The sequence below is a fragment of the Saccopteryx bilineata genome, chromosome 2 (genome assembly GCF_036850765.1).
Source record: "Saccopteryx bilineata isolate mSacBil1 chromosome 2, mSacBil1_pri_phased_curated, whole genome shotgun sequence".
NCBI lineage: Eukaryota > Metazoa > Chordata > Mammalia > Chiroptera > Emballonuridae > Saccopteryx > Saccopteryx bilineata.
Window position 1 is genome coordinate 5,370,501 of NC_089491.1, and position 26,813 is coordinate 5,397,313.

The following is a 26,813-nucleotide window of genomic DNA, read 5'->3' on the forward strand; positions in this document are numbered from 1 at the left end:
ACTTAGCGAAAATCCAACATAAAGTACTTGGTTAGTAGTTATTATATGCTTTAACTTGCTGTAACTCTGCTTTATAAATTTTATAAAGTAAAGTTACTTCCCTACTTTATTTTTTATTTATTTATTTTTTTTTTCATTTTTCTGAAGCTGGAAACAGGGAGAGACAGTCAGACAGACTCCCGCATGCGCCCGACCGGGATCCACCCGGCACGCCCACCAGGGGGCGACGCTCTGCCCACCAGGGGGCGATGCTCTGCCCATCCTGGGCGTCGCCATGTTGCGACCAGAGCCACTCTAGCGCCTGAGGCAGAGGCCACAGAGCCATCCCCAGCGCCCGGGCCATCTTTGCTCCAATGGAGCCTCAGCAGCAGGAGGGGAAGAGAGAGACAGAGAGGAAAGCGCAGCGGAGGGGTGGAGAAGCAAATGGGCGCTTCTCCTATGTGCCCTGGCCAGGAATCGAACCCGGGTCCTCCGCACGCTAGGCCGACGCTCTACCGCTGAGCCAACAGGCCAGGGCCCCTTCCCTACTTTATAAATCACCATTACTGTGGGCAGTTAGAAAATTTTACTACTAACAGAGTTACAAAAGTGGGTGGTAGGTATAAAAAGGTTGACTAGCCTGACCAGGCGGTGGCGCAGTGGATAGAGCGTCAGACTGGGATGCGGAAGACCCAGGTTCGAGACCCTGAGGTTGCCAGATTGAGCGCGGGCTCATCTGGCTTGAGCAAAAAGCTCGCCAGCTTGGATCCAAGGTCGCTGGCTCCAGCAAGGGGTTATTCGGTCTGCTGAAGGCCCATGGTCAAGGCACATATGAGAAAGCAATCAATGAACAACTAAGGTGTCACAATGCGCAACGAGAAACTGATGATTGATGCTTCTCATCTCTCTCCGTTCCTGTCTGTCTGTCCCTGTCTATCCCTCACTCTGACTCTCTGTCTCTGTAAAAAAAAAAAAAAAAAGGTTGACTACCCCTGCTCTAAGGTATGGATTACTACTCCCTAAATACATTTCAGTGATTTCTTATTCACCTTCCTAAAATATTCCTGCATCTTCCTCCCTTTCAGGGGTTTATAACAATCATTGGGATCTCATACCCCTCTCTTTAGTTTCCTGACTTAGGCACATTTCCAGTACCAAAATAATCCTCTTATTAACTAAAGTTTATTGTAGAACAAGTAAGTGATGAGTCCTGGTTCTGCATCAGGCAAGCCTGGACCACCTTACAAGCAGTACAATGAGACTGAACAAAAGAGGATATTAAAAAAAAAAAAAAAAAGATTTCTGCCTCCTTTTCTGTGACTTTGGGTAAGTTGCTTTCTGAACCTTGATTTGCTCCTCTATATTTTTTTGCCTTATAAAATAATTGTTTTCCATTGACTGAGAGAAAGGAAGGGTGAGGGAAAGGGGGAAGAGGTGAAGGGGAGATGGAGAGGGGGGTAGGGGCGAGGGGGGAAGGAGGAAAGAGAAGGGGAGAGGGAGGGAGAGAGGGAGGGATAAAAGGAGAGAGAGAGAGAGAGAGAAGCATCAACTCGCTGTTCCACTTAGTTGTTCTATTAAATTGTGTTCTATTAAATTGAGCAGGCAGGGGAATTAGTTGGTTCCCCTGCCTGCCCTGATCCGGGATTGAACCCGCGACCTGGGCTTGCGGCCCTGGGCCTGCTCCTCTATGCTGTATTGACAACTATTTCCTGGGTGGCTGTATAATTAACACATGCCTAGCACACAGTAAACATCGTATCATCACTACTCTGACCGCCACAGGAAAGCAGCTAGCCGCTCCGGTGGCGCGCGCGAGACCAACAAGGGGCGGGGGAAACCGCACTCGGCGGGACTCGACGTGCAGGTGAGAATTCAACTCCGCAAAAGTTCGGGCGGGAGGCGGGGCAGCAAGGCACCCGCGCTCCCGCCGTTCCGCGGGGCTCCAAGGCAACGCTGCGACTAAGGGAAGGAGGGAGGCCGTGGCCAGGCTCTTACCTTCACCAACCGCTCAGGGATCATGGCATCCATCTCGTCTCCCATCGCGCCGCCCTCAGTTGGTCGAGGCAGGCCGCCGCTGCCCCCGCGGCCTTGCTCACACAGCCCAGAACCCGCCGAGGCCAACTTCCTTCTCTCAACGCTAGTGGCGCGCGGCCGACCCGCACTTCCGGCGCGCTTTGATGGCGTCACGCGTTTTCTTCCACCGCGTGGTCCAGGAAGGCTGAGGGACCTTCTGAAGCCGCGCGTTCTCCTGGACGCCACCTCCCATTGGCCGGCTCGAACCGAGGGGGCGGAGCCTTGGAGCCCTGCCCACCTGCGTCTTCGCTTTCCAGCTAGAACGTGCAAGGTTGGTGTTGGTCTCTTTCATTGGATGGCGCGTGCCCGAGCGCTCTACATTCAGTGTTCGGTTGAGACCCCGCCCAGAGTAATCCTTCCAGGGAGGTGGTTATTAATAATTCTCGATTCTGACAAATTAGGAACTTGACAGATATTTCCAGGGACAGCTCTTGAGTGAGGCTTTGTTGGGGGTGGGGGAGTGGAGGAAAAGAGGTTCAGAAAGTGGATGGGGAGGGGCCTCACCACCGGAGACTTCCCTGTCTACACTAAACGGGAAGGTTAAAAGAGCAGCAAGCATCAAGCTGTCTTTTACAACTTTCAAGGTAATAATTTACGAAGCAAGAGCCTGGAAACCGCAAAAACACTTTCAGTGTGTTATTTCATCTTCAAGATATCCTAGTCACCTACAAGTCATTGCCATTTAATTGATGAAGTGACTGGAAGCACAGAGAAGTTAAAATTACCCAGGGCCCCTCGGTCAGAAAGCGGTGGAGGCGGAATTAGAATTCAGCTGGTCTGAGTATGCTAATCGAGGACTATTGAAATGAGAAATGCTCTAGGACGGAGGTTCTTAACTTGGAGCAGCAGGGTTGGGGTGGGATGCGTTTTCTCCCACTTACTATTTGGTTTTCAGCAAACTGTGGATCTGCTCCAAGCCTGCTTCTCTTTTTATAAAACAAGAATGACAAATGGAACCTGTCTCTGTGTTGCCGTGAGGAGTAAATTAAGTTCCGTGTTTAGCAGAGCCTCCTACAAGACACATTTCATTCAATCCTTTACTATATTAGCCAGCTCTTCAGAACTGGTTGAGCCCTGAAACCCAAACCCAAAATACACCAATCAAGACATTGATACGTTTGTCTGTTTTATTTCCAGTATGTAGAGATGATACCCCGCACCACACACACTCACACGCACGCGCACACACATTCTGCATCCACCTGAGCTTGCCCAACGCACTCCTTCCTTTTGAGTTGCAGGGACAAAGCCACACTTGGCAGTCCCCAAGTTTCTGGTTACATTAGTTAGATTTGGTCTTTCAGAAAGAAGACAGCTGAAGTTTTAAGAAGCTGAGCCCTTAGCCAGAAAAGTAGAGTCCTGGAGCCAATAAGCCACAACCTAAAATACATGCAGCTTCCCTTTCCCAGGAACCACCCTTGAGCCGGTCTCCCTCCAGGAGTTGGATTCCAAGAAATGGTGATGGAACTGGTGGGAGTTTCCCAGGACACTTCCCATTCAATGAGAGCTCTTTCCTGCCCTTATCTAGAGCTGGGGACACACCTACTTTCTCTCCTCCCTTAAGGCTTTCCTCCGGTCTTGTCAACTGTTGGACCAATTGAAGTAAGCCTGGCTGGCTCTGCCCACCTTTCTGAGTGAGGATCAGGTCCGCAGACTATGCTGGGTAGTCAAGAAAAGCTCTACCTTACTCCAAGGTATTATCCTGTCCCAGAGCAGAGAGGTAGAGGGAAGGGGTGGGGACAAGCAGTTACTTATCTTATGATCTCAGGGGGAAAAAAGCCAAGACAGGGAAGGGGTGGGGTTAGTTTACATTTACAGGGAGAACTGTTTTGCTGGGGTTTAAACTTCAACTAGACCTGTGCAACTGAGCAGCTCCTTAGCCTGAAGACCAGCCAGTCATGGACAAATAATCTTGCTTCTGAACTGGTTGAGACCAGCCGATTAAGCCAGCCTGGCCATTTTCCCATCCCCTACCTGCTCCACTCCCTCAAACTGCTATAAAGGGCAGCTCCTTGGGCCCTTGAGTAGGGGTCATTGAGGAGCCACAGGGAATTCACACAGGCTCCAGCCTCCAGCAGCACCCAGCCTTTTCCAGTTCAGGTTTGCCAAAGGCTTCTCCAAGACTCTTGCCTAGTCTTGGGCCCAGCTTGGTCCCCACAGGATTGCAGTACAGTCACCCTATCATCAGTCCCCTTTTCTTTCATCTCACTGTCCTTGTCTAGGTCCGACTTCCTCACTAGACATTCGATTCCATGAGTCTATTTCATTGCTGGGTTCTTAGCTCTTGGCCCATAGCAGGGGCTTAATAAATATGTTCAATGGATGAGCGCATCGAAGTCCTGAGTGGGAAAGGTAAGGGACTCCAAAACACAGGTGGGGTCAAGGCGGAGGTTCCTGCTCAGTCAGCATGAGGCCAAGTGTGACGCTTGTGTGAGTTCTGAGAAGTGGCTTAGCTGAGAAGCTCTTGGGAATGCAGAACTGCAGAGGCGGGCCTTGCCTTTACCCAGACCCTGATGCTGACTTGGAGGCACTGGGACGATGAGTTCTGGCCCAGTGCTGACCTAGGAGACAGCTCCTCCCTGCCTCTTCCCTCGTTTTCACCAGACGGGGGCAGCCCAAAGCATAGATGAAGCATAGGCAGGGCATCTGAAGGCCTGAGCTTCAGTCTAGACTATTCAATCTCCAGAGTCACCCCTGACCTTGGGCAAGGCACGTAATCCCTGTGGGCCACCCCAGTTTTCTCACCGGTGACAGGAGAGAACTGGCTCAGCCAACCTACAGGGTGAATTGGGGCTATAAAACCCTGTGAGTCCATAATCAAGGACTCAGCGAGACCCCAATCCAATCCCCAAGCTCAAGGCTTTGGGCGGTTTGGAAAGGGCAAGGTGAGTTAGACAGTGGACACCGCACATGTCAGGACAAAGTAGGGGAACTTAAAGCTTATAACAGGCGGTCAATAAATACCTGTTGTGTGACTGAGTAAATGGATGAATGAATGAATGAATGAATGAATGAATGATGCAAGGTGGGAAGGCCAATGGGGGGAACACAGTCAGTTTGCAGGCAGACCAGGGTCAGAAAGGCAACCTCGTTTCTCAGGTCTTGGCTGAACAGTTGTGCTGACTCTGCCACGAGTATTTTTTAGTCTTCATTCTCCTATCCTGTTGCCCTCAGCGTCCCCCCTACAAGGTAGGACTAGACTGAGATGACCCACCTGGCCTCCCCTCTACCTCCAAAGCCTCTTACAGAGGGACAGGGCTCCCTCTGAGCTGCCAGGTGTAGCCAGGGGGCAAAGGCCAGAGGATTTCTTCCAGAACCTTCTTGAAGGGCTCATATTGCCTCCTTCCTTCCTTCTGTCACCTCATTGAGGACGAGAAGAAACATGGCCCTGGGGGGGGCATCACGTGGGGCGGTGGGGCAGTAAGTGGCCACATCCTGGGACACCTGAGAGTGCTAGAACCTCAGAGCGTCTGGGTAAGTCCTAGCAGGGCCCTGCAGCCTTATCCCTACCCTAAGGCCTTCTGAAAGTGGCTGAGGTTGTCCCCAGTGCCAGGCCAGCATACCTGGACTAAGCTCAGACCTCCAGGAAGAAGGAACACGACCTGCTCCAACATGGGGATCACAGGCTTCCAGCCTCCCTGCCCTCCCCTTGTCCTTTCTGGTTTTTGGTTTGATGTCAGTCCTTCTGCACTGGCGATGGGGTGGGAGGAAGGAGGGAAGAAGAGAGGGAGGGGCCCCAGAGCCCTTTTAAGGCAGATAATTTGTGCTTTACAAAGAGATCACTGATTCTGCAGATGAAAAAAAAAACAAACATGCCCAATGACCAAAAAAAAAAAAAAAAAAGCCCAAATAAGACAAAACACAATGAGTCCAGAGGGCAGAGAGATCAGGAGGGAGGAACAGGGGCAGGGAGGGGCAGGGGCAGGTCCAGGCGGGGTCCTCAGGGCAGGCTGGCAATGTCTCTCTCTGGAGGGGGGCCAACCGGCTTGGGGCTGCTCTCGTTGGCTTTTCCTTCAAACATCATGACTCTGGTTTGGAAATGGAGAAAAAAAACAAAACAAAACACAGCAGGATTAGGACTCCTTCCCTCACGCAGGGAAAGCTCATCCAGCCTTCCATTTGCAGGGTCCTCAGCGAAACACCCTTCATCCATTTTCCAGCGGTATCTTCTCAGAAGCCCAACACGGCCGGCCGCTACAAGGAAGGGGCTCCCAGCCCTATTTTTACAGAGAAGAAAATTGAGGTGCAAAGTGGCACCGTGACTTCTCAGAGCCACGCAAGCAGTCCAAGTGGGACAAGACTCCGGATCTCTAGGGGACTTCTAGGCTACGTGCCTTCCCCTAACCCCTAGCCACGCTGCCTGGAGGAGGTGGAACTAGGCTGGGCCATGGCTCTGCTCAAAACCCCTTCTGGCCCTGGAAGGTTGGCTCAGCGGTAGAGCGTTGGCCTAGCGTGCGGAGGACCTGGGTTCGATTCCCGGCCAGGGCACATAGGAGAAGCGCCCATTTGCTTCTCCACCCCTCCGCCGCGCCTTCCTCTCTGTCTGTCTCTTCCCCTCCCGCAGCCAAGGCTCCACTGGAGCAAAGATGGCCCGGGCGCTGGGGATGGCTCTGTGGCCTCTGCCCCAGGCGCTAGAGTGGCTCTGGTCGCAACATGGCGATGCCCAGGATGGGCAGAGCATCGCCCCCTGGTGGGCAGAGCATCGCCCCCTGGTGGGCGTGCCGGGTGGATCCCGGTCGGGCGCATGCGGGAGTCTGACTGTCTCTCCCTGTTTCCAGCTTCAGAAAAATGCAAAAAAAAACAAAAAAAAAAACCCCTTCTGATCTTCAAAACCCTCCCAGTGCTCGGAGAGTAGAGGTTCACAGGGCAGCCTCTAGATTTGAGCCCCAGCCCTGCTACTACTTCCCAGCGGGCGACGCCGACGCCTGGCGTTTCCACCTGGAAGTGCGGGTACCAGAGCGCTTAGGTCCTGGAGCGGTTCCAGGCTTCAGTGCCCTACTCTGTCTGTAGTCATTCCCTGGCTGGGCTCTTCCAGTCCCTTCCCAAGGGTGACAGTCCCCAGACAGCTTATCTCTGAGCTCCAGATCTGCACCGCCAGCTCCCTCCTTGACTTCTCTCCTCCGTGTCTGAAGGGCACTTCCCTTGAGCACATCAAAAATGGGATTCCTGGCTCCCACCTTCCCCACCGGCTCTTCCCTCCAAGCAAACCGCACGGTCACTCGCTCACTTACTCAGACCCCAGACTCCAGACCCAGCAGACTCCTCGCTCTCCTTGACACTCCACGTCTTGGGCATGTAGGCAATGCTTCCAGCTCGACCTCCTAGATCACTCCTGATTCCAAGAGCTCCTACCCACCTCCACGGCAGCCTCTCCCAGCGAGCAACCTCATTTCTTACCTGCACAGGCTTCCCTGCTGCCACTCTCACCCCTGCTGCAGCCAGAGGGGACCTTTTGAAAATCAGTCCCTAGCTTAGCGTACTCCAGTGGCATCCCTCCACAGCTACAGAATGCTAAGTCTGACGGTGGCCCATGAGGCCCAAAACCCCTGCCCACCTCTGCAGACTCATCCTTCACTCAGTGTATTTACTAATGCCCCAGACACACTGGCCTCTGTGCTATCCCTTGAACATATGAACACGATTCTGCCTCAGGGCCTTTGCACATGTGGTGTCTGCTGCCTGGAATACTTTTCCCCAGGTCTTCACTTGGCTCATCCCTTCCCATCTTCCTGACTCAGGGCTCTGATCAATTGTCGCCTTCTCAACGAGACCCTTCCTGCACACCATTACATCATCTCTGTTCATTCCTCTTCCCACTTTCTATATATATTTATTTATTATTTTTTTGCAGTACACTGTTACAATCTGGGGTTTTTGTTTGTTTTTGTTTGTCTCCATTAGGACGTAAGCTCCACGAGGAGGCTAGCAACGCATGTGACCCCAGCACCGAGAATGAATGACTCCTGGCATAGAGTTGGTGCTCAGTAAATACTTGCAGAATAAACAAGTGATAAATCAAAAGAGTCCACATGCAGACGAGTGCCTGACACGGAGTAAATGTCCACTAAATCTTCAGTGTCATTTTAATAGCATCGTCGCTCTGATTGCTGCCACCTGCCCTCCACACAGTGCCCTCTGACCTCTGCACCCACACGAAAAGCTCTGAGCAGCCCAAAGTGTGTGCTCAGGACCCAGTTACTCAGCTTCCTGGAGCCTAACTTCCTCTTCTGTAAAACGAGCCAGGTACACTTGCCATTTGTACATTTGGAAGAAGAAAAGTTAATCTTATTTCCTGAAAGCCAAGTGAGAGGTCCTTTTCAGCTCAAATACCACGAGACTCTCCGAGGGCTTTCCCTGCAGCGCCTCAGTGGGGAGGTCCCTGCATCCGGAGTGTGATTTTAGCCACCACATACCAGGTGTTCGCCATCAGCCAGGTATGGGCTGGCCCCTCCACGTGCGTTAGCTCATTAATCCTCAGGACAACGCTTCACGAAAGGTATTTATTACATCTCTATCTTACACATGAAAAGCATGCGAACTCTATCGCCCTTCAGAGCCGGCTTTTAACTCCATCATTACGCTCACAACAACCCCACGGGGTGGTCGAGTCACTTTACAAAGGAGAGAACTGAGGTTCAGGGTTTTGCCAGTAGATCTGTCATCCTCAGCATTGCCAGCGTCATCCCAGGAGCCACTTACTGGGTGCCGACTCTGCCAGACCTTCCACTACAGGCTAACGTCACCAGCAAGGTACAGACTAGCATGGCATCGGCGGGAAAGGAAGTCGGGTTCAGAGAAATGAAACACCTTGCCCAGCGGGTCACACCGTGAGTTACCTCCTGGCCGGTGAGCGGCTGGGTGCCCGAGCCAGGGGCCTCTCCACACACAATGACTTGGCCTCCTGAGGCCCTAGGAGAGACGGGGGAAGTACTCACAGCTTGAGGACAGCCGACCGTTTCCCCAGCATCATGTTCACAAAGTCTCGGTAGGAGATGGTAGCGCTGACCCCACCCGTCACCTCCGAGATCATCTTCCTTATCTCCAGGTGGGTCTTGGGGACCCCAAGCTTCTCCATCATCCTCTTTAAAGACATCAGGTCTGCAGGAGGAAAAGCAGGTCCACTGAGGGGAGACAGGCAGCGGGGGGGGGCTAATGGGGAAGCTGGAGAAGCTCCCTCCGGACCCCACACCCGGAGGGAGCCCAGCAGGGCGGCCCCTCCCTGGAGACCGCAGCCAATGAATGGCCTTGCTCCTCTAGGAAGAATGAGCCTATCACACCCTTCCCCAGTTTCCTTCGGAGCAATATGACTAGTGGTTAGGAGCACGGGCTTCTAGTGTCGCATAGACTCAGGTTGGAATCCAGCTCTGCTATTTCTGGCTATGGGACCTGCAGCAAGCTACTTCACCTCTCGGAACCCCTGCTCCCATCAGATGGGTTGATGGGATCATCGGGAGGGACGACGCAGGAGAAGCACCTGGCAGGGAGCAGGTGCACAGCAGTGGGGCGGCCGTTCTGCACTGCACTGCACTCCCCGTGGTGAGGGGGAGCATGGGCCCGCTGCCCAGCTATCCAGCAGGTCACTGCCCCGCGAAGGTGGCGTCAGGGAGATGGCCTGCTCTCAGGCACAGAAAGTCATCTCCAGGGGGTTGGGTGGCAGCTTCTCCCATCTGCCACTCCCACTCTGCACTCTTTTAGCCAGAAGGGAGAGGGTGCCAAAAATACCCTGCCGAGCAGGAAAACCAACAAACAAGGGAGGCACCAAAAAAGTCACTACACCCCGAGGAGCCGCAGCCAACTCTGACCACCGGGCTCCCAAGATCTGAGGCAATTTCCTTCGGATTGTTCCCGGAACAATGGGGTCAGCAAAGGATGGCGGGACAAGGGGGTGCGGCAGGGGGTTGATTTTAGGGCCAGGCAGTGGTGTGCCAGCTCACCCGAGAGGCCGGGCAGCCCGGACTGGTGCCAGGCCCCTAGGTGCCAGGATGTCCAGGGCATTTCAAAGAAAGCTGGGCAGCCTTCTGCAGGCAGAAGTGAAAGGTCTCCCACAGCTGCTGGCCAGACTCGAAATTGGCAAGACCTTTCTGGAAGGCCATTGGGCAGCACGCTTCACAAAAGCCTTTGACTCAGATGTCTCATTTCTGAGATTTACTCTTAAGAAATAATCAGGGATATGGAGAAAGACTCAGGTACGATTATGTGCTCCAGAGGATTATCGACGACACTTTAAGGCGTTGGCCGAATAAATGAAATGTTATGCAGCCACTCAGTATATTTCAAAAGAAAAGTTAATCATATGTTAAAATACTCACTATATATATATATATATATTTTAAAAATTATGTATATTTTAAAATATATATATATTTTATATATATATAAATTATATATAAAATACTATGTATATATTTTAAAATACTCACTATGTATATATTTTTAAAATATATATATATTTTAAAGGAGTTTCTAAAAACGGTATAAAACAGCATTTGTGATGAGAACAAAGAGTGGAAGGATATAAACCGAACTGTTTATAGCAGTTATCTCTGGGAGTCGGGATTGTGGGTGACATAGTATCGTCTTTGTGCTCTGCTACGCTTCCTAAAACATTTTTATGATGAAAATTGTATTAACTTGATATTTTTTTTTTTTCCTAAAGAAGAAAAATATTCAAAAGGGGGCAAGCATGAGAGGCAACAGAGGAGGCGTAGAAACGTGGAGGAGGGGTCAGGCCCTGGGCCTGCCGCTTAACCACCACGTGCCCCAAACAAGTCACGTCATCGCTCTGAGCCTCGGTGTCCTCATCTGTAAAATGGGGATAATTAAACCAGCCTTGACCATGTCGTTCTGTTACTGGTGCAGGTCAAGAGATGGTCCTGGGTATAAGTGCCATGGGATCGGCGTCTGTCACCCCCAGCCTCTGGGTGGCAGGACAGGATCAGGGTCTGCTGAAGGAGGGAACGTGAAGGCAACTTGTCAACTGCAGGACAGTGTACAGATGGGAGGAGGGGCCTAGGGGCAAAGAAAATGCCCACCCCCTAGGCCAGGGCGTCAGCAGCATGAGCACCTCCAGCCCCTGGCACAAGTGGCGCTCTCTCTATGCTGGGTCCCCTGGAGTGGGAGGCTGAGGTGTGGGCAGTGAGGGGGTGGGGCAGGAGATGGTTGGAAGAGAAGTTTGGGGGGGAATGGGTCCAGGGTAAAGGCAGACAGGCTCCAACCTGGCTCAGCTAGCCCAGCCCATCGGGAAGTTTTTCTGTGTGTGCTTGACACACTCACGACACCTCACCCACGCAGGTGAGTCTCTGGAGATCCCTGGACCTTCACATCGCCCACCCACAAACACCTTTGTGCCCCGACACACTCAAGGCCTCACTCACCAATCTCGCCTTCATTGTTCAGGTCAAACTCCATGTACTTCTCTGAAAATCACAGAGCAGAAACTAGCGTTAGCGTAGAGAGTAAAGTGGCCCCTGTGGGGTCCCAGGGACTCCCTTGAGGGCAATGGCCAGGTCCTCGGGGAGCCCACACCTAACTCCTCCCCTCACATGGGGGTCTCGACACGAGTCCTATCATCTTAGCTGTCTCTGAAGACAGAGCTTGTCCTGCTTGCCCGCCTCTCCTTGTGGGCGCCGAGGAGAGAGGTGCTCGGGAGGCCACTCCGGCCCTCGACTGGACGAGGAGGGCGGCTGCAGCCTCCCAGCTAGATTCAAGCCTGGCCCCCGGATACGGACTCGGCGGGGCTGGGAAGGGCGGTGTGGGAGGGGACTGGTGTGCTTTCAGAGTGCCCCAGGTGACTCTGACGGGCAGCCAGGTGTGGGGACCGCTGAGGAGGAGTCCCTGTGGTTCGGAACCTCTGGGTCATGGTCCACACTGAGAAGCCGACGCTCTTCCAGGAGAAACGCCTGTGGGCCTGCCCTTGCCCACCAAGTGGGATGCACCGTGTCCAAGGGAACCCTTCCCACAAGCCCTGCCTTCTTCCTAATTGGGCACCCCCCCACACACACACACAAGCATCTACTACCCCAGAGACCTCTGTCCCTTCTCCCAGAGCCAGTCTGAAGAGTGACCCATTGGTATGCAGAGAGGAGGAAGGACGGTCCCTCCTCCGTGAGGTGCTGCTGTAAGCAGCTGGCATGCGGGAGGGTGGGGCGGGTGACAGGGCAGGGAGGAGGGTGCTGTTGTTTTAGTTTTTTTTTTTTTTTTTTAAATGTAAAAAAGCACCGTTGCATAATGGTTAGGAGCAGGACTTCTGGAATGAGACCAGTATGGGTTCAAACCCCCAGCTATGCCATAGGTGAGCTGTGTGACTCCAGGCAAATGAGCCCACCTCTCTGAGCCTGAATTTCTTCTTCTATAAATTAAAGATGGCATCGTCTCCCTCCCGGTTGGATTGGGATGATTCAGGGAACTCACAACACTGCCTTTGAAGGGCTTCCCACAGGTCAATGTTCAACAACAGCTTGGCCACTGATGTCCTGCCCAAGGACAGCCAAGCGGTGAGCAGAGTGGGAGCACCTGGCAGGTTCTCTGCCTTGGAGCAGAGAGGTTGCCCGCACTGCCAAGGCCTCGCGGATGTCCACGCGGTCCTCCAGCGCGCCCGGGTGCATCTCCCCGGCCGGAAAGGTGGGCCTGCCTGCCCCTTATGGGCACGGCTCCTCTCCTTTCTCCAGCCGCTGGCAGGGAACCAAGCGCCAGGGCCCGGAACAGAGGGACCTTTATGCTGCCCCCTCTCCGTGCGCGGGCTCCCGGGCCCTGTTTTCTTTTCATCCCGTGCTGCCGGGATTCAATGGGCAGAAACTCTGCCCCCTGCCCCACTGCGAGACACAAGCGTCCATTCTCCACAGGGGCTCCCGAGACGCTCCACGGTGGAGGGAGAGAGGCCAGGGCTGCTACAAAGAGCCGATTGTGAGCTGGGGCCCCGGGAGCGAGCAGGGCCGGGGCGGCGGCGACAGGCCAACCTGAGCCCCGTGGGGCAGCTGCGGGGAGAGAGAGCTGGGGTGGGGGGGCGGGCTGAGGCCCGCAGGTGAGAGGCGAGGGGGCCGGGGGCGGCTTGGAGGCCAGTGGAGGGGCCTGCCTCCTCCAGCTGGGCACCCTGTCCTGCAGCCCACCGGGAACAGGGGCGTTCTGGATGAAACAGGGGTGCAGCCCGGTGTCGAGGGGCTGGGAGGTGGGGCAGCAACCCAGCGTACCTTTAAAGGCTGAGAGCTTCTCTGGGAGGTCCTCTTCATCGCTGTATTTCTGGTCACAGAGAAACTCCTGCAGGGGCGAGAGCACAGAGCTGAGCGAGGGGCCGGCGGGCCGCACCCACCCGCACATCGGGCCCTCGCCCTGGGCCTCCGCTCTCGGGGCAGGACAGGAGGCTCCAGGGTCTGCCCTGGCCTTCTGTCACCCACCCGCACATCGGGCCCTCGCCCTGGGCCTCCGCTCCCGGGGCAGGGCGGGAGGCTCCAGGGTCTGCCCTGGCCTTCTGTCACCCACCCGCACATCGGGCCCTCGCCCTGGGCCTCTGCTCCTGGGGCAGGGCGGGAGGCTCCAGGGTCTGTCCTGGCCTTCTGTCACCCCTCAGGGCAGTCCTGCCGAGTCCAGCCTGTGGGTGGGAAGTGTGCTCAGCAGCTGGGGTGGGGCCCGAAGGATTCGCTCTAGAAGATGGGACACCTTCCAACGAAACTCTGAGTGTCACCGGGGCAGGGGCCTGGGCTTCCCCCAGGGGACCCCACTCTGAGATCCAGGAAGCAACGAGCCCTAAAGACAAGCTGCCGGGTTCCAGCACTAACGTCTTAGGCACGTGACCCGAGCATGTTAACTCCTCTCCGGGTGTCCCATGCTTTATCGCCAAAGGGGCGTGATGATCGTAGCGACTCCCGCAACTTGTGTGCGAATCCAAGGAGAGTGCGTGTCTGAGTCCTGGCATGGAGCTCGTGCTCCGTGAACACTCACTGTCATGTTACTAGCCTCTGCTCCAGCCAGAACACGACTGTACATCGCCGGGGAGGTCACTTACCTCTCCCCTGTGTCCTCGCCTGTAGGACAGGTCTGTCCCCCTTCCCCTCTGAGGCTGGGAGAGACCCAGATGAGTCCCTTCAGGACCAGGTGGGGAGGGCCAGGGGACACTCACAAGAGCCCCCAGGATGTAGCACTTACCCACTCACTCTCTTTGGATGCCACAGGGGGATCCAAGAGTTTCCCATTCGATTTATTTAATTATATAAGTATTTATTTTTATTCAGAAAGTCATAAAGGGGAAGTGAGCCACAGAAGATAGGGTTTTAGGAGACAAGTGACAGTGGCCAAAGAAGGGCCCTTGGAGCTCAGGCAGAAGACAGAAGGGTAAAGGTAACGCGCCCGGGGTGGGGGAGAGGGGGACGGGAGAGGTGCAGGGGTGTTCCCAAGAGGGAGAGTGCACCAAGGGTTTCCCATTTTACAGATGAGGAAACTGAGGCTCACACAGCCAGAGCTTCAAGTCAGCTCCGTCTCACTTCAAGTCTATCCTCAACCTCGACCCTTAAAGATGGGCAGATAGCAGGCCTTCAGCCGGCTTTAGAACAAAAGGTGACACATTCGTAAGCAACTGCTAGGCCAGCACAGGACCAGGGATCTTACTTGCCTTGTTGCTAATCTTCAAAGCTGCCTTAGAACCTGGGTGGCGATGGGGGTGTATACCCATCCTAGCACGAGACTCCGAAAATGCCCTCTCTTCTCTGGACCACACTTCCCTCATTACTGAGCTGACATAGGCATCGCTACCCATTTCTTTTTTTTTTTTTAAATGAGAGGAGGGGAGATAGAGAAACAGACCAAGCTATCCTCAGCACCCAGGGCCGATGCTCAAACCAACTGAGCCACTGGCTGCGAGAGGAGGAGAGAAGGGGGATGGGGAGCAGGGGAGAAGCAGAGGGTCGCTGCTCATGTGTGCCCTGACTGGGGATCGAACCTGGGACTTTCGCATGCCGGGCTGACACTCTATCCACTGAGCCAACTGGCCAGGGCCTGGCATCATGCCTATGCTCATTCACACAACAGTTTTTGAGGGACCCCAGGTACACTGCTGTGTTCTAGGCAGCCAGGGGGCAGGTGAGACCAAGGCAAATAAGATAAGGTCCTTATCTTAAGATTATAGGGAGTGTATAAAGAGATACTAAATGGCACCTAGGTCAATCACTCAATCTGCTCCTAAATTCCTCCTGTTTCCCCCTAACTGATGACTGGGTCTGTGCTTACACATGTCCCAGGACAGGGAACTCACTACCTTTCCAGCCTGTTGTGTAAACCCCCAGGGGGCTTGAAGCATATAGAACAAGAGAATGACAAAAAACCTAAATGGTAACAAAGCGCTCTGGGTTTGGATCTCAGTCCCCTCCTTACCAACTGTGACACAACGCTTACCAACATGGGCACAAGCGTACCCACCTCCTCGGGAACCACCTGTCTCTCAGGGGATAACCAAGCTCATCTGTCGGTGCTCAGTGAGCAACAGGCCTGGTTTAGTGTGAGGGAGAATAGGACGACTCCTTCCCGGGTTCAAGCGTCTCCACCCTAACTCAGCACCCTGCGACAGGGATGGAGGAACCCACCTGCCAGTGTGCCTCCCCTCGCTGGGTCGAGGGGCTCCGGACGGTCCCCTGGCTTTTGGCAGGAACCACGCTATCCCATTAAATCCTCACTGTTACACTAATTTTACACCTGAGAACAAGAGCACCAGAGGGGTCAGATAACACTTCTAAAGCCCTGGGCAGCTGAGAAAATGCAGGACTGATTTGGAATCTGGGCCTATCAGCCTCCAGGTCCTGTGCCTCCAGCAGGCAGGTCGAGGGCAGCCCCAGGGGCCATGGGGTCCAGCTGGCTTGCCCACAGCCTCTCTTGGGGCCTCATTCCCATGCACCATGCCCGGCCCTACCTCCCCGTAGCTGGGGCTGGAGACTTCTCCCGCTGCCCCCCCTGGCTCGCTCTGGCCAGGATTTCCCTTCCTCCAGGCTCTCACTTATAGCTCATTTCCACTGCTGACCAGAAAGCAGGACAATTAACTCTTGTCTGTGACCCTGAGCAAACCAGGTGCCTCCCGGGGTCACAGATCGCAAAGCTGTTCAGCAGAGGGACAAACAGGCCGTGTGATTCCCAGACTCTGGGGTAATGCATAAAGAAATATTTCCCAAAAAAGTTAAGAGCAGGGAGAGGCCCTACACGAGGCTGCCAGATTTGCATTTTGCTAAGTAAAGACTAAACAAAGACCACTGACTGCTGCCATGAGTTCAGAAAAGGACATTTCATAAAAGTAGGAAGTTCCTAATCTCAGCATTTTTAAATGGAACCCACGTGGCTAGCCTGCGTTCAACTCACTACACTGCTCCGATGTTCCCCCACTGCCCCATGTTAGGAACGGGGAATCCTTCGTGGGAAGGCAACGGCCCAACATCTGGGGCTTTCTAGGGAGAGGAGAGCCGGGGCCCGTCCCAGCTCCCACGTTCTGGTCGACCAGAAGTCCTGCCCCAGCCCAGAGCCCGTGAGTAACGTGTACTGACCACTTCTAGGAATCCGAGCAGACAGGGTTCAAGGGGCGGGCGGAATGTGGGCCTTGTGTGGGAGACGAGTCACACCGGAGATGAATGCGGAACAACCAGGCGGCGACAGAGCGAGAACCAGGGTGCAGGGGCAACTGTGACCTGCTGAGTCATGACTCCCCTTCGCTGGACCCAGCCCTGGGCCCCGCTTCCTCCCCATGGCCGGTTTGCTCTGGCTGGGTCCCCTCCCCACATACCTACCTGGCACTCTCTCTCGCCCCCTTTAAGCCTTTGCTCAACTGCCACCTTCTGAATGAGGCCAACGCCGTCCACTGGGCCCACAGCCACCCCGGCCTCCACTTCCAACCCACCCGAGCTTCCTGTGTGTCTCCTTTTATTCCACAGGGTGAATCACCTCCTAACACAATTTATTGGCTTATACTGTCCCTCATCGGTCTCCCTCTGCGAGAATGTAGGTTCCACACCGTAGGTGCTCAATAAGTATCTGCAGGATGAGCGACTGAATCGAGACTCAAGAGAGGACCAGGAACGTGCTCAAAGCAGCACAGCTAGCAAGTGGCCAAGCCGGGATTACACTGAGCAGCAGAGGCCGCTGGGGTTCCCCCCCTGCACGGAGCTGGAAAGGGTAGGTGACCCGAGGAAGCGGGCGTGGGAAGGGTGACGGGAGGAGGCAGGCCCTCGGACCACGTGTTGACCATCTCGTGCCCCGTGGGTGCCTAGCACCCAGTACTGCCCAGCACGTAGTAGAGGTTCAATAAACATCTGTTGAGTGAATGGAGAAGCCTGCCATTCAGCTAGGGTGACCTTCTCCATTCTCACCCCTGAAATGGTAAGTCAGCTTGGCTAAAGCGTGTGCACATGTGTGACGAGAGACTGGGGGCGGGGGACGACTAGGAGATTGGAATCACATTTTTTTCTTGGAGCCAAAAATGACAAACGCTTGAGCCACAGAGTGACCAGGGGTGGGAAAAACAGCTGACCCGTTCGTGTCTGGGTAGGCAGGCAGCTCTCGCTGGCCCTGGGTTGGGGGCAGCTGTGTGGGCTGGGCCGCCAGCAGGGCCAGGGCAGGCAGGGGGGCAGCGGGGACCGGGTTGGCCTGCCGGCTCCACCACACCTCCAAGCTTCAGAATCTTGGTCCCTGCTCATGCACAGCCCACAGCTCCCGCCCCTTCAGGCACCTGCCCCCCCACATTCCCTTGCCCAGCCTTGGGGCCCAGCCACGCCCAGGGGGCAGGTATCCTATCTGTCCAGTTGCAGGACTCCTGGCTGCCCTGACTCTGGGGCCCCAGGCAGAAGGGACAGAGATAGAAGCCAGCCCCCTTTGGAAGAAAAGCAAAAGCAGACGCCAGAAGAGGGCAAGCTGGAGCCAGAGTGCCTGGGTTTCGACCATTTAGTCCAGGGCTAGTCAACCTTTTTATCCCTACCGCCCACTTCTGTATCTGTTAGTATCAATAGTAAAATTTTCTAACCGCCCACCGGTTCCACAGTCATGGTGATTTATAAAGTAGGGAAGTAACTTTACTTTATAAAATTTATAAAGCAGAGTTACAGCAAGTTAAAGCATATAATAATAATTACTTACCAAGTACTTTGTGTCGGATTTTCTCTAAGTTTGGCAGAATAAGTCTTTATAAAACAACTTACTATAGTTAAATCTATCTTTTTATTTATACTTTGGTTGCTCCTCTACCGCCCACCATGAAAGCTAGAATGCCCACGAGTGGGTGGTAGGGACCAGGTTGACTACCAGGTCTGATTTAGTTGCTGTGTGAACATGACTTCATTGGTCTGTGCCTCAGTTTCCCCACCTGTAGGAAGGATACGAGTATATCATAGGCTTGTTCCAAGGAACCACGGTACGTAAGTCAATTCATATGAAGTGCTTAACACAGTGCCTGGCACCTGGCAAATGCTAAATACATGTTAGCTGTTCATTGTTCTCTTCTAACATTTCTATCCGCACTATCCACCTACACCCCCCGCAGCTCATCACTCCGACCCTCATCTCCTGGTAACTAGATCAGAAAAGCAAACCGCCTTCCCTGCCTCAGGATGGTCATGATTTCTCTCTCCCCTCTCTGGGCAGCCTCACTGGACAGAGGGGGATGACTGAGACCCAGAGAGCTTGCTCAACTTGCTCAAGCTCGCCGAGTTTTAACAATTCAAGGTCTCTCCCTCCCTTCGCCATCCCAGCCCCCTCCCTGCCCCGAACAAGGAGCAGGTGGCCTGACTACAGGTTTCTGAGCGAAGAAAGTCAATACTGGGAGTTACCTTTCCTCTTGGGCAGCTGCAGAAGGAGGCTACTGCAGAGGCCAGGGACCACTCTATAGCCCCCTAGGGGACGGGGTGTGTGTGGATGGCTCGCTCCCCACCTCCCATCCCCCGCTCACGCTCCAGCCCACTGCCCCAAATGCCAAGTTTCTACGGCCTCCAGGTATCAGGGGCTCTGAGACGGACTATTACGCAGAGGGACAAGTCCAGAGGCTTGGTGGCCTGGTCAGTCGCTGGCAACGAGCCAGGAAGTGCAAGCAGGCAGGAGCCTGGAGTCAAAAAACAGGAAGCCGGGCGCTGAGCAGTCTCGGTTCTCCAGCCAGTGTCCACGGGCGAGGCCTGAGACGGTGATAAAGCTGTCAAAACACCCACCGAGTCACAGAGCGTGGAAGCGACTCCACAGAGCATCCAGCGTGTCCTCTCCGTTCAATAGCCGAGGAGACCGAGGTCTCGGAAGGGAAAGGTCTCGCCCAGAGCCACAGCGGTCGGAAGCCGCACATAAACTCCCTGAGCGCAGGTGCGCGGGACAGAGGGGCCGGGGGAGGGATGTTGGACCACGTTCCTTGGGTTCAAATCCCAGACCCAGCGCTCACTCTGTCTGTGGCCCTGGGGAACTTGCTTCACCACTTCGGGCCTCAGTTTCCTCGTCCATGAAATGGGGTCATAGTAACAGCATCTCCTCACTGGGCTGGATGAAATGAGCTAACTGCACAGACACGTACGAAGTGTTGCCAGTTATTGTCATGCATGTGGATCGCCTACACTCGAGCCGCACCAAGACACAACTGTGAGCAGGGGAAGGGCAGAGAAGTGGCCCAGCCACGCCTTTCTGTTCCACAGCATGTCACAGAGTCCTCCTGACAAGCTTTGACCCCCAGGCCATCCCTCTTCAAAGGCAAGCTCTGCTTTGTCCTTGGACCCCTGGCTGACCGAGCAGTGACAGGCCATCCACAGGGAAGAGAGCGCTCCCCTCTCAGCCCCGGGGGACAGCGCCCACAGCCACAGCGGTGCGCTGCAACCTCTGATAAGTATCGGAATCTTCCCCGACCCCCAGGAGCCCCATCCAAGTGCTCATGCCCGAGAGGGGCTATTTTCCACAACCAGCAGAGGATGGCAGCCCCTGCTGGGCCTGGCCTCCAGGTCCCTGCCACCTGCCTGACTCCACTGCCCCTACCACCTCCACCTCAGACTCAACTCTCCTTCTGGGCCAGTACCTCTAGCACCTGCTCCCGGATGCTGGCTCCTGGCCCTCCAGGCTTGTCTCTATGTATTAGCTGCAGCAGAATTTTGGGGCGGGCAGATATCACCATCTTGGAGGCCATCCAAGAGGTTGGTGGCTGAAACCCTGGGTGAAAACCCCAAGGCCAGGCAGTACCATACTAGGCCGTGGGGCCTCTGACGCAGCCTACAAGTTCTTAAAGGGCCAGGACCGGGCCACAAATGCCCAGCCTGGGGCCTGGCGCATAGACGGAGCCTGTAACGTGCACCCGCCAGGACAGCAGGCTCACATTCCCCACGGCAGCTCTGGGGCCTCATCCGGACGCGGTGTCCTCGCCAAAAGATGGGGCAGCTGAAGAAAAACACCCCATCCGCTGTACAAACTAAGCAGACCCTGCAGAAATTCCATCTCTAGCTTCCTGTGACATGGCCACACTGAGGTCGTGACTGGCTGGACCTGCAGGGACACTGAATCCTCGGAGGCTCACGTGGCCAGTTATCACCATCTCCCTTATAATATATTAAGGAAGAGCAAGAGAGACGGGTACCAAGCGATGCCAGCTGGGCACATTCACCTGGGCAGGGACACAGTGGCACTGCCAGTACACAGGAAAAGAGACACACCTGTGTAGCGCCTGGGTCAGGTCTCAGAGGTCCCCCATGGCTTGGGGGGGGGGAGCCGGGGACATATACCCCTGCAGGCAGAGACACACAGCCTGCTGTGCCCGGCTCTTCCCAGTACAGAGGGCACGTGGGCTCTGAAATAACCATGAGGCACCTAAATGGCACAGGGAACGCTGCGTGCCCTTCATTCGACCCAGGAGGGCTGGGAGGACGGGATGGTAGCCAGAGATCTTTATCCACATAAGCAAGAGAGGCCTGTGTCACAGCTAGGCGGTGGCCACATGATGGACAGGGGCCAGGGCAGGCCGCAGGCGGTGTCTGAACTCAAAGACTCCTAGCTCTGTCACTTCCTGGCTGGGTGACCTTGGGCAGGTGACTTCACCTGGCTGAGCCTCTATTTCCTCATCTCTAAAATGGGAGGGCTAGTAAGCCGTGTCCCACGGCAATGTTTACACATTCTTGTCACCTATCTTCCTAATCAGACGTTCCTTTGACAGGCGTCAGTGAGATGATGCAGGCCCAGCACCAGTCACACCTCACGTTATTTTGTTAAAGATCCTGGCCTCCGGCTGGCTCAGACGGCAGCCTTCTCTGTCCTGCAGGTTCCGCCGGCGGTCACAAGGGTAAGGGCGCCCAATGGAGTGCCCACCCAGCCCTGCCACTTCTCTCTGCCCCCGTGGGAAGCTGAGGAGAATGTATTCTGTTGCCATATAAGGCTGAGGCTGCCGGCCTGGGGTCAGCTACCATGCCACCAGGGCTCAGAGAATGTCAGCTATGTGGGGGGAGTAGGAGGTGTGTGCACATCCTGTCCGCTCCAGTAGCGCAGAGAATGCGCACACAGCACAGAGGTGGGGGTGGGCATCCACGGAGGGAGACCCGATCAAGTGCAGAGATGGAGAGACTAGACTGGGTTCGAGTGTGGCTGTTTAAACCCGGGCGACTGACTCACCCTCTCTGAGTCTTGTTCTTGTATGGGAATACATACTCACAGGGTTAGAGTGAGCACTCCACAAGATAAGGCCCAGAGCACACCTGGCACACTGCCTGGCACATGCCAAGTGCTCAGAAAATCAGAGCAAAACACAGATGGAAACCAGAAAGTGCATTTCCACACAGCTCCACCAGGACCTCTAGGCCCACCTGAGCCTCTTGTCTATTTTCACTCCTGAATCCCTGATAAGAACAACAGCTAAGGCTTAGCTACCCTGCTGCCCTCTGGAAGCGGGCCCACTCTGGGGGTGAGGGGGAGAAAAGCTCAAAAGGAACTGGGATGATGGCCCTAGAAGCCCCCAGAGCTGCCAGCCAGGCTGGGCTCTGCCCCCAGGCAGCAGCCACAGCGGTGCCCAGGCACATGCAGGGAGCATGAAGCCCCATCCCTCACGGCCTCCGCCTTCCACAAGGTCAATGGGCAGGTGCTCAGTCCAGCCCCCGACATACAAGCCCCACTCCAGTGGGGCAATGAAGCTGAACCCCAAAGGAAGGCCAGTCTGGGCGGCTAACATGGTTCCCTCTAGAATTTGCCCACTCTGGAGAACCTCATGGCCACGGGTGAACCGAACACAGAACCTCAAAGAGAGGGACTCCCTCGGAGTCTGCAATGAGCTTCGCCCGCTCGCCTCCACTGACTGCTGTAGGGACTGGGAGCAGAGCAGGGACCACTGTCCCCATTTCAGGCAGGGGGAGACTGAGGCTCTTTCGGATGAAATGGCCGGGCCTAGGCGGAGCAGCCAGCAGGGGCCACAGCAAACCCCAGCCCAGCACCTGTAAGCCCTAAAACACCCAATGACAACAATCACGACAGCAGCCAGCTTCCCTGATGTGCTTTACATAGATCACATCACTTAGAAATCACAGCAACCCGACTACGTGTCTCAGGTGCCTGGCCCAAGGTCACAGAGCCAACAACATTCTGCCTTCCTCTGCCTTCCCCTCGTGACTCTAAGCCACGGTGGGGCCACCTTGATCTACTGCGGGGGGGGGGGGGAGCTTAAGTTTCCGGTTTTACCCTAGAGCCTCCTTCCTCCAGGGGCCCGGAGCCTGAGCCCCAGCAGCCTGGCGCACAGGGTGGTCTCAGAACAGCATCTGGGCAGGGAAAGGGCACTGGCCCGCAAGCTCTGCCACTGCTGTCTGAGTGGCTTTGATCGGCGGCTTGCCCTCTCTGGGCGCTGGGACCCCGATGTGGGTACACACAGCCCCTTCTTGCTCATCCTCTCCAGTCGAGCTGTCCGGTCCAGCTCCTGAGAGGCACGGGCTCTCCCCTTTCTGAGCCAAGCCAGGCCGCCTCCCAAAACAACCCTGTGGCCTCCCTACAATCTGCCCCCCTCCAAGGGCAGGGTTGGCATAGGACGTCCCACACACTCGGCTCCTCTGGTTTGTCCAACTATAGCCCCCTCTCCTCCATCCCCAGCTGTCTCTGGCTCAGGGTCTTGCTGGCTGCGGGTGGATTCGGCCAGCTTGGAACCCGCCCGGCCCAGTGGCCCAGGGGGCTGTATGAGGTCAGGGTTCTAGGCTCCTGTCCAGAGGGCAAGCACAGCCCAGACCTACAGGCTGCAGAGTGAACAGGGAGGGAGCCCAGCAGCCTGGACCCCTGAGATCCCAGCCAGACATCCAAGCTGCCTTTTGGATGTGTTCAACATGACACCAACAGGCAGGGCGGGGATGGCATTGAGGGGCTTTAGGGTCCCCAGTGTCCTCCACAAGATTCCTATAGCCAATAGAATGAAACCAGACAGGCTGCCTAGAGCTAGACAATCCAAGAAAACCAAAGAGGACATCAAGACTGCAAGCCCTACCACTAAAACACTGCCACCATGCCACAGTGCCTGGCCCCACCCCACAGACTCTGCTGACCCCATCAGCTTCCCACTTTGGGACTCAAAGCCGAGCTCAGACCCTGGGTGTTCAGTGGCCCAAGGGAGCCAGCAGGGGGAATGCTCAGCCTTGTTTCCGGGGACATGCCTCCGAGGCCAGGTGGGAAGGCACCTGGTAGATGTCCTGCTCAGGAAATAATCCTAAAACCATACACAAGGTCTTCCCTTGTGCGGTCTGCTGGACCAAGCACACTGCATGCCTCCCCTCGCTCTGTGAGGAGAGGCCCCCGGGAAAGACCACAAAGCTTGTAAGTGACGGAGACCAGTCTGAGCCCACATCATGTAGAACTCCAAAGCCCCTGGCTATGCTGCCTTTGAGCTCTGGCCAATCCTGGCAGGCCTGGACACTTTTCCTTATCGTCTAAAATCTACATGGTCATTACACAAACGTTTATGGGGCTCCCACTGTGCATCTGGTACAGCTGGGTGGCTTTCTTTATAAGAAAAAGCATCAAGGCTCCCTGGGAGCCTTCCCTAAAAGCTGGAGTGGTTAAGAGTTGTGAGGGTGGGCAGGGGGCAGGCAGGAGGACAGCATTCACTACAGAGGACACTAGCCTGTGAGTCTGGAGCCCAAGTGCTAACAGCAGCCTGACCCACGCTTGCTGGGCAGCTGCCTAGCCTCTCTGGGCCTCCCTTCCGTCTCTCGGCTGTAAAATGGGCACTGCTGGGAGACCTCAGGGGTCCCTTTTGGAGCAAATCCCTGCAGCCGGTCCTAGGAGGGCTTCCAGGAAGCCCCGGGCCGGCCGTATTGGAGCTCCTGGCCCGGCCCTACCTCCTCAGTCTAAGAGTAACAACTTGCAACCCGAGACGCCGGGGCCAGAGCTGAGTGGAGGGGGTGGAGGGGGACCTACCTGGAGTCGGAGGCACAGGGGCAGGGGCCGAGGGAGGAAATTGGGGGGAGCTCAGAGGAAGAAAAGGAAGGGGGGCACAGCCTCACAGACGGAGGTGGGAGCCAGGGGCCGTTGGGAGCTTTAGAAACGAGCGGTGCGCAGCTCCAGCGAGTCGCAAGCTGTCCTTGCGGCGGGGCTAGAAAAGCGAAGGTGGCGGCTCACACTTACCCGGTTGATCTCGGCCAGCCTCCTCTCCTGCCGAGCTTTGAGTAAGCCGAACGCCTTCCCTCCTGGAGACAAAGAGACAGCCCGGGAAGCGGGGGTCTCCCTGGGCCGCGCATCCCCGGGACCCGCGTCCACTTCCTGCGCGCTGCAGACTCCACTGTTCGCTCGGTGCGCACAGGTGGCGGGCGGGGTACAACGCGCGCGGGCTGGGGGACGCGGGGACAGCGTGTCGGGGGCGGGGCAGGCTGAGGGACAGCGGGGGACAGAGCGCCTACCTTGAAACCTGTTGCTGAGCGCGACAGACATGATGAGCACGGGGCTCCCGCCGGCTCGGGACTTCGCGGCCGCAGCGAGTAACGAGGAGGGACCAGCGCCTGGTCCGAGATCCCGCGGTTTGTGGCGGAAGGACCGAGGGGCGGAGAGAAGGCGCGGGTGGCCGGACACACCCCACCCACCCTTCCCTCTGGCCCGCCTCCCTTCCCTCCCGCCGCCGGGCCGCTGGCCTCAAAGCGGCTATTATGCGGGAGACGCAAACTGCCGCCCGCCCCTCTGCTGGAGGATGCGGAAAATGCACGGCGCGCGGACCGCTCGTGCGCGCCTCCCTTTCCGCTCTCCTGGGACTTCCACAAGCCCCTTTCCCGCCCTGGGCCGTGGTTTCCCCGGAAATAAAACGGGGACGATCCTAGTTCGCACTCTGGGTGGTTGTAAGAAGCCAATGCGGGTGGCGGCGGCCGGGAGTGAACGCGCCACCAACCAGGCGCTTACGAAAAATAAAAGTTTAGTTTTGTTGGGGTTGGGAGGAGGAGGGTGGGGAGAATGCATAATGACAAAGTGCCACCGGGCCATCATTAGCGACACTAAATCAATCAGAATGAGTTACTGTTTGGTTAATAAAACCTATTTCTTGAGCATGGACTGTGCGCCAGGCACTTTGTCAGATCAGTACCGGATACATTTTTTAAGTTGTTTATTCCATAAACTCTCTGAAATAGGATCCGGCACTCCCGTTTTACAGAAGAGCAAATTCAGGTAGAGGAAGCCCGGAGTGCAAGTCCGCCTGGATGATACATCAACCCCGAGCCTCTAACTCCCCGCACAGTGGCACCCAGGGCACAGGAACCTGGGACTCCTAACAGGGTGACTGTGGAGTTTCCTGTCCAAATTAGGTTGTTTCTGAGAATGGAAACTGGCACTCAGAACAGTTATGAGTGCCACAAGCACAGACAGGGACTGTCCTGGGCAAATAGCACACTTGGTCACTTGCAATGTGCCCCCCCCACCCCCACCCCCACCCCACCCCCACCCCCACCCCACCCCCACCCCCACACTGAGCATGTCCCTGGGGATTGGATCCAGGCATTCTCCTTCCCTATTCACCATTAAAATTTGGATCTGGCCAAGCTGTGTTATCTTGGGCAAGTCACTTGACCTGTCTGAGCCTCAGTTTCCTGATCTGCAGAATGGAGGAAACAAGCATCTGTCACCAAGCAGAGACTGTTACAACTCATTACTTCCACGGAGTTTAAGCAAGTAATAAAAGTAAAAGCTTGGAGGGAAGAAAGGCTTAAGAGTTACAACCCTTGGTTGATGGAAGATGTTCCACCTGCAGACCAGAGATGAGAATTTACTTAGAGCAAAGCCCTCATAACTCACTACCCAGACCAGGCTCAGATGGCCTGTTGCCCTGCCCAGTGGGGCTGGCTGGCCCTGGTTAGCCCTTCTGCAGTGCAGGGGCCACCCCACCTCCCACTGCTCAGCTGCCGGGCTGCATTGCTAGCCAGGTGTTCAACAGCTGCCACATTCCATGCAGCGCAGCCCCACCTCTGGGGCCAGAGACTGGCTCTGCAGCAGGCGTGACCGGACCGCATGAGTCATGAGATGTCAGGCCGGAGGTACGTCACTGTGGAATGGAGAGACGGCCTGTTCTCCTCCACCCATCGGGGATGCTGGAACTGGGCTTGGTCGATAAGGGTCTAATGCCAAGAGCAGGCACCAGAAGGCTGTGTACCTCTGTCAGCAGGGAAGCTGGTGAGGGGTAGAGGGAGCTGGGGACAAAAACCTCATCTCTTTGGCACCATCTAACACCAAACACCAATCATTAAACTTACTGTAAAGCAACAGCCTCCTGTTTAGACCTCCCTGTCCCTGTCCTCCCTCCCAAACTTACCCAGTCTCTCCCAGCTCCATAATGTTCACCACACGCCCCCCTC

General features: G+C 55.5%; 2 protein-coding genes across 5 annotated transcripts in view; both read right to left on the minus strand.

Moving 5' to 3' along the window:
• NUP214 (nucleoporin 214) overlaps positions 1 to 2,129 on the minus strand; it is a 97,761-nt gene extending 95,632 nt beyond the window's left edge. For all 4 annotated transcript variants that reach the window (XM_066255933.1, XM_066255931.1, XM_066255932.1 and 1 more), the window contains exon 1: positions 1,975 to 2,129. In XM_066255933.1, the coding sequence (XP_066112030.1) occupies positions 1,975 to 2,019 (45 nt within the window). In that variant the 5' untranslated portion in view covers positions 2,020 to 2,129. The remainder of the gene's footprint in view (positions 1 to 1,974) is intronic.
• Positions 2,130 to 3,890: 1,761 nt separating this feature from the next.
• Positions 3,891 to 25,036, minus strand: AIF1L (allograft inflammatory factor 1 like). The gene is made up of 6 exons (XM_066255934.1): positions 24,879 to 25,036; positions 24,607 to 24,668; positions 13,239 to 13,305; positions 11,427 to 11,468; positions 8,988 to 9,150; positions 3,891 to 6,080 (listed from the first exon to the last, which is right to left on the minus strand). The coding sequence occupies exons 1-6, from the start codon at positions 24,907 to 24,909 to the stop codon at positions 5,993 to 5,995; spliced, it is 453 nt and encodes a 150-aa protein (XP_066112031.1). The 5' UTR covers positions 24,910 to 25,036; the 3' UTR covers positions 3,891 to 5,992.
• Positions 25,037 to 26,813: the final 1,777 nt, after the last annotated feature.

Excerpts from the sequence above, each read along its gene's own strand:
- AIF1L (XM_066255934.1), bottom strand. The coding sequence starts at position 24,909 with ATGTCTGTCGCGCTCAGCAACAGGTTTCAAG. Across the intron at positions 11,469-13,238 it reads GAAGCTCTCAGCCTTTAAAG|AGAAGTACATGGAGTTTGAC; the intron begins GTACGCTGGGTT and ends TGTGATTTTCAG. Across the intron at positions 6,081-8,987 it reads CGGTCGGCTGTCCTCAAGCT|AGTCATGATGTTTGAAGGAA; the intron begins GTGAGTACTTCC and ends TTTCCAAACCAG.